General features: G+C 43.3%; 1 protein-coding gene across 1 annotated transcript; it reads right to left on the bottom strand.

Annotated features, from left to right (window-relative positions):
* Window positions 1-1,280: 1,280 nt before the first annotated feature.
* Window positions 1,281-5,968, bottom strand: LOC139424086 (proton channel OTOP2-like). Its single transcript, XM_071175782.1, has 6 exons — window positions 5,512-5,968; window positions 3,921-4,057; window positions 3,737-3,795; window positions 3,401-3,528; window positions 2,256-3,127; window positions 1,281-1,451 (listed from the first exon to the last, which is right to left on the bottom strand). The coding sequence occupies exons 1-6, from the start codon at window positions 5,966-5,968 to the stop codon at window positions 1,281-1,283; spliced, it is 1,824 nt and encodes a 607-aa protein (XP_071031883.1).
* Between the last annotated feature and the right edge of the window lie 497 nt (window positions 5,969-6,465).

The raw sequence follows: 6,465 nt of genomic DNA, 5'->3' as shown, positions 1-6,465 counted from the left end.
TTTGGAACAATTCTTGGAAAAGCTTTTCAGAATTCACCGATAAATTGGTCCACATGGAAAACTAAAGGCATAGAAACTGTAAATGACTTGGTAACAGGAAATACATGACATCATTAAAAAGTAAGTTTGGACTAACCAATGTAGATGTTTTGAAATACATGCAACCTTTAAAAAAATTAAAATAATCAGAAAATGATGTTCATATGAGAGGGAAGAAAACGTTGCAGAGAGCCTATCCAACTGACTATCTCCTAGAAAAAAAATACAAGCTCTAGGAACCAAGAATGAAAAAGAATTGACGTTGACACAAGAAGGAGGGAAAGTTGGAACATAACTAACGAAATTATGCTTAATCCAGTATAAATTAACGTATAGATATTTTTGATACAAGAGACAGAATTCACATATTCTTCAGCACAAGGGCAGAGTCATGTCTTAAGTGTAAAATTCATAATAACTCAATAATCCATGCTTTCTGGGAACGCTATAAAGTCCAAAAGTTATGGGCGGAGCTAGAAAATTGGCTGTCAGAAGTATGACAATGTAAATTTACTTTTAATCTGTCTGTCTGGACATTTCAAGACATGGCACATGGGGGGGTAGTGAGATACCCAATGGGCTGGAAGATTCTCTTCTCATCACTCATCTTGAAAATATGTATACAAAAAACATAGAAATCAATCCACCATCACTAACACAATGAAAAAACCTAATGATTTATTATTGAAATGTTGAAATAGCCTGGGCCACCGAGAAAAACAAATGGGTACAATTTAAGGCCAAGTGGCAAACAAAAATTCAGGCACTAGGGATGGGCATGTGAGCATGCAGGTCTGGGCAGATGAGATGTAGTTGTTGTTCTAGGGATGGGCATGTGAGCATGCAGGTCTGGGCAGGTGAGACATAGTTGTTGTTCTAGGGATGGGCATGTGAGCATGCAGGTCTGGGCAGGTGAGATGTAGTTGTTGTTCTAGGGATGGGCATGTGAGCATGCAGGTCTGGGCAGATGAGATGTAGTTGTTGTTTCTGTGCGGCTGTAAATGGTTGTTCATATGTATACATTTGTATTTGTTGTGGGAATAAAATAAAACATGTTATAATATTTAAATCAAATCAAATGTATTTATATAGCCCTTCGTACATCAGCTGATATATCAAAGTGCTGTACAGAAACCCAGCCTAAAACCCCAAACAGCAAGCAATGCAGGTGTAGAAGCACGGAAGAAAATACAAAATATTATACAAAAAATAGTTCAGAATAGTTTCTGTCATTTTCCAGCTTAGGAGGTTAGGAAGACCTCAAAGAGGCTGGCGACTGAGTGCATACGGTAAAAGATTCCGAAGGGGAGTCCAATATTCACAACAGCCGCCCACATGGTGAACTCGTAAAACTCTGCTCCAATCGTGTTGTCAAACTGAGGTCGGGCGCCAAACGCCGGCATGATCCAGAGCTGTCAACGGAAACAGAGTAAAGATGTTCAGTCCAATCTTTCAACTTAAACATACTAGTTAGGATCATACTCTACTATGGTGTATTGTACTGTAGAAATAACCAGTAACCCCGTTTTCATGAGAAAATTATGGAAACATATATTTGTTTTACTTTAAATGACGGTTCAGCAGTTTCATCTTATTTTCGAAGTACCTAGGGTGTTGACGTTTATTCCAAATGCTTCTCCCCAATTTCGTGGTATCCAATTGGTAGTTACAGTTTTGTCCCATCGCTGTAACTCCCATACGGACTCGGGAGAGGCGAAGGTCGAGAGCTGTGCGTCCTCCAAAAACACAACCCAGCCAAGCCACACTGCCTCTTGACACAACGCCCACTTAACCTGGAAGCCAAACGCACCAATGTTTCGGAGGAAACACCATACACCTGGCGACCGTGTCAGCGTGCATTGCTCCTGGCCCGCCACAGGAGTCGCTATTGTGCGTTGGGACAAGAACATCCCTGCCGGCCAAACCCAGACGACACTGGGCCAATTGTGCGCCGCCTCATGGGTCTCCTAGTCGCGGCCAGCTGCCACAGAGCCTGGACACAAACCATGATCTCTAGTGGCACAGCTAGAACTGTGATGCAGTACAGCTAGCACTGTGATGCAGTGCCTTAAACCACCGTGCCACTCAGGAGGCCCTAGTTTGATCCAAACTTAATAAAAACTGTTTTGGATGAAAGGACAACACCCTAGGTTAACAAGCCCTTTAAAAGAGCCATTTTGAAAAGGACAGTGGTGGGTACTCAGTAGGCTACTCACAAGGATGTTGCAGAGCAGCAGAAATGCACAGATCTCCTTCAGGGCCCTCCTCTTCCAGGTCAGCCTATGGCGTTGAGGTAGGGGGGAGCTAGAAAGAGCAGAAGGAGCAACATGCATACTGTGAACTGTGAGGGCCGGGGACGTCTTGGTCTCCATGAATGTCCCTGGGAGGTTGTGTATGTCTCTATGGGCTTGGGCTTGAAGGACGTATGGGTTTGTGAATACAGAGGCCTGGTGCATGTCTTCGTGGAAGGGCTCGCGATGCAGGCCCTCGATGATGAAGATGTTCTGCAGGCAGAGCTGGATCACAGTGAGCAGGGAGACAGCCAGGTTGAGAGCGTTGAGGTGGCCCTCGGCCCCCGTTGCCACCACAGCCACGATGGTGAAATAACAGATGGTGAACTGTCCGAATGAGGCGCCGATCAGCAAGCCTACATCCAGGCTCCGTGTGGGGTTCTTCCCTGACACGTGGTCCCTCTGGTCCAGCCGGTAGATGGCGCAACCAGCCACGGTCGAGACTGACATGAGCGTCACAGCCACCGTGTTCATCACGTAGTGTATCACCAGCGCCGTGTCACGTTTCCCCGGGTCCCCCGACTCCACGTCCACCTCGTAGATGACGAAGGTTCCCAGGCCTGCCACCAGCATGACCAGCCCGACCGCAGGCCCCACCAGCACGTCCTTCAGGCGGAAATGGAGCGCGTGGTGGTTGTGCTCGTCTACCAGGCGGCCCACGTTCTTCCACATGACGTAGGCCATGGCCGAGGCAAACAGGCTGTACTCGATGTTGAAGGGGTACAGGTAGTAATAGGCCTTTTCTAAGACAGCACAGGCAGAGTGGCTGCAGTTACAGCTGCTGGATCCACCAGGGGCTGAAATAAAATCAATCATGAGCTTTATTGTTTGACTCTGAGGTGATGTTTTGTTATGTCGGTTGGTTGTATTTCATTGTCGTCGGTAATTCTATTTAAATACAGTAAATTCAGAAAGTAAACTAAAAATATATTTTATTTTATTGATCCTTCATTTAAACAAGGAATTCCCATTTCAGTTTACATACTGAATTGAAATGGAATTGAACCCAACCCTGTAGTATTTCACTTAGATTTTCTAGAGAGAAGATTCAACAACACAATGTTCTCTACCTCTGATGTCATAGGAATGTGTGCTGTTGTCGTCCTCTGGTGGAACAACAGTCTGGTGTATGGACTCCTCTGTGACTGCTGCCATCCACAACATCAGATTGGTAGACAGAGTCAACATCAGCCCACAGCTTCAAGAGGGAAACACAGGAGTTGAATGGAATAGAATAGAATACTAACTATTTTTATATCCTATTTAATTCTGTAAGAATATAATATAAAATAACATAATAGATAAGACTTTATGCTTCCCAAGGGGAATGTTAAATGTCCAACCATCAATTTACATAATTAAATGGTAATACATTCAGTTATACAGTAGCAGTTAGTTACCCTCACCGAGTTATGTTCCGTTGTAGCTGTACACAGTCTTTAGCGTGGAGCCAGAGGAAGTATGTCTGAGAAAGATACAATGATCACCTATACTTGCATTTTTCCCACCAGCCAAATCCCTCAGTGGTTTCCTTAATGTCATATCACCTAATGGAAGCTCCATTTGAGATGTCAGAACTTGTGTTCTTACCTGGACAAGTATGAATACAGCTTGTACGACAGGGAACGCTATCTTCACAGCAGAGTCACAGTGCAGGTAGCCTACGTAGTTAGCAATCTTAAACACGTCCATAATCAGACTGCATAAGCCAAACAGCACCAGTCCACCTAGAGATAAAAACAGAATGAAATCCAAATAGAAATAATCACACTCATTTAAAACAATGGGTGAATGTAAACCTTTGTCTAGGTATAGTGAATGATATCCTATTAGAATAGAACTCTTCCCCAATCCAAAGAGAGATTATTCATGTCCAGTGATTTTAACAGAAATAAATATTATTAAATGGATGCTCTGGCATTTTGGCAATGAGGCCCTTAATCTACTTCAATCAATCAATCACATGTATTTATAAATCCCATTTTACATCAGCAGATGTCACAAAGTGCTGTACAGAAACCCAGTCTAAAACCCCAAATAGCAAGCAATGCAGTTGTAGAAGCACGGTGGCTAGGAAAAACTCCCTAGAAAGGCAGGAACCTAGGAAGAAATCTGGAGTGGAACCAGGCTCTGAGGGGTGGCCAGTCCACTTCTGGTTGTGCTGGGTGGAGATTATAAGAGTACATGGCCATGAATGCTAGATTGTTCTTCAACATGTTCAAACGTTCATAGTTGACCAGCAGGGTCAAATAGTAATCACAGTGGTTGTAGAGTGTGCAACAGGTCAGTACCTCAGGAATAAATGTCAGTTGGCTTTTCATAGAGAGAGCGAGAGAGAGAGAGAGAGAGAGAGAGAGAGAGAGAGAGAGAGAGAGAGAGAGAGAGAGAGAGATGACAGCAGCAGGCCAGGGCCAACTACTTCCCCAGAGTCAGATGTACTCTTGGATACCATGCCCAGTGATTTTAACAGAGAGAGAGAGATTATTAATTTCCAGTGATTTTAACAGAGAGAGAGATTATTAATGTCCAGTGATTTTAACAGAAAGAGAGATTATTAATGTCCAGTGATTTTAACAGAAAGAGAGATTATTAATGCCCAGTGATTTTAACAGAGAGAGATTATTAATGTCCAGTGATTTTAACAGAAAGAGAGATTATTAATGTCCAGTGATTTTAACAGAAAGAGAGATTATTAATGTCCAGTGATTTTAACAGAAAGAGAGATTATTAATTTCCAGTGATTTTAACAGAGAGAGAGATTATTAATGTCCAGTGATTTTAACAGAAAGAGAGATTATTAATGTCCAGTGATTTTAACAGAGAGAGAGATTATTAATGTCCAGTGATTTTAACAGAGATAGATTATTAATGTCCAGTGATTTTAACAGAAAGAGAGATTATTAATGTCCAGTGATTTTAACAGAGAGAGAGATTATTAATGTCCAGTGATTTTAACAGAGATAGATTATTAATGTCCAGTGATTTTAACAGAAAGAGAGATTATTAATGTCCAGTGATTTTAACAGAGAGAGAGATTATTAATGTCCAGTGATTTTAACTGAGAGAGAGATGATTTATTTTCAGTGATTTTCAGGGAAAAAACAAAAACTGTGAACTCTGGAAAAGTTTCTGGAATTTAGCAGCTGTAGACCAAGAAGATCAGAAAAGTGTCTTCTCTTACCCCTGAGCCACACAGGCCCGGCATGGCTATCCTTGTAGAGCACGGCATGATCTTCCCTGGATGTGTAGATGGTGTAGTACAGCATCCAGGCAGTGGTGAGGATGATGAGGACGATGAGGAAGATCTGCAGGTTGATGGCGTTGATCTTAACGTTGTTGAAGACACTGCCACTGACCAGAGCAATACCTAGGATCAGGACGTTGAAAGTGATGATGCTAGAGAGTAGCCAGCTGCGGTTACGGCCCCTCTCGCTCACCGTGCCCCTGCTGGTCGAGAAGACGTCGCTCCCCCTCCTCATACTCCCCGCATGGACTCCCAAGTGGATGGAACGCCGGGTGGAAGGGAGGGTGGGCGGGGGGGATATGTAGCCCTCCTCAACTGCCATCTCAGGATCAGATGTCATCTTGCTGGATTCGCATGAAAAGAAGCCAAAGGTCAAGTGCATGATGTTTCTCATTCTGCAAAGGTCTAGTCCACAGTTTGTTTGTGATTTGTTACAATCCAAGCTCGCTCTGTTCAAAATGTCATATCCTATCCAAAGGTAGAAAATCTAATGAGTTCAGAAAGTATGTCTGTTCTGATCAGAGTTGTGTGAACACCTAACCGTCCACTCAAAGGCTCTGCCTGTATGAGGAGGTCCCTCCTTCCCGTAACCCAGCTTCTAACCTCATTTCATCATCAATGTCAAGCCCATCCGTGATATGACATTGTTTATCATCAGAAGCAGTGCCCCGCCCATCATGCTCCTGCTGTAACGATAGACCACGAGGGATACGAACCATAGACCACAATGGGGGGTAATTTACAATTACACATTAACACAGGAACCAGCATCACCCTTCATGTCCTGAAGTGGTTTAACAGAGCTGGAATGTTGGCTTCATTATATGATGGGGCCATAAAGGCCACTAGGGACAATAGCTCATCTGTTCACCCCCTTTCTTTATGACTCTG

Source organism: Oncorhynchus clarkii, chromosome 13, assembly GCF_045791955.1.
Source record: "Oncorhynchus clarkii lewisi isolate Uvic-CL-2024 chromosome 13, UVic_Ocla_1.0, whole genome shotgun sequence".
Classification (NCBI taxonomy): Eukaryota; Metazoa; Chordata; class Actinopteri; order Salmoniformes; family Salmonidae; genus Oncorhynchus; species Oncorhynchus clarkii.
The sequence above is the reverse complement of the archived record's forward strand: the minus strand, read 5'-3'. Positions and strand labels throughout refer to the sequence as shown.

Bases quoted from the DNA above. Each gene is read 5' to 3' on its own strand.
- LOC139424086 (XM_071175782.1), bottom strand. From the start codon at position 5,968: ATGAGAAACATCATGCACTTGACCTTTGGCTTCTTTTCATGCGAATCC. The intron at 3,529-3,736 runs GTGAGGGTAACT...TCCCTCTTGAAG, and splicing joins CTACAACGGAACATAACTCG to CTGTGGGCTGATGTTGACTC. The intron at 1,452-2,255 runs GTGAGTAGCCTA...TTCCGTTGACAG, and splicing joins TGCTGCTCTGCAACATCCTT to CTCTGGATCATGCCGGCGTT.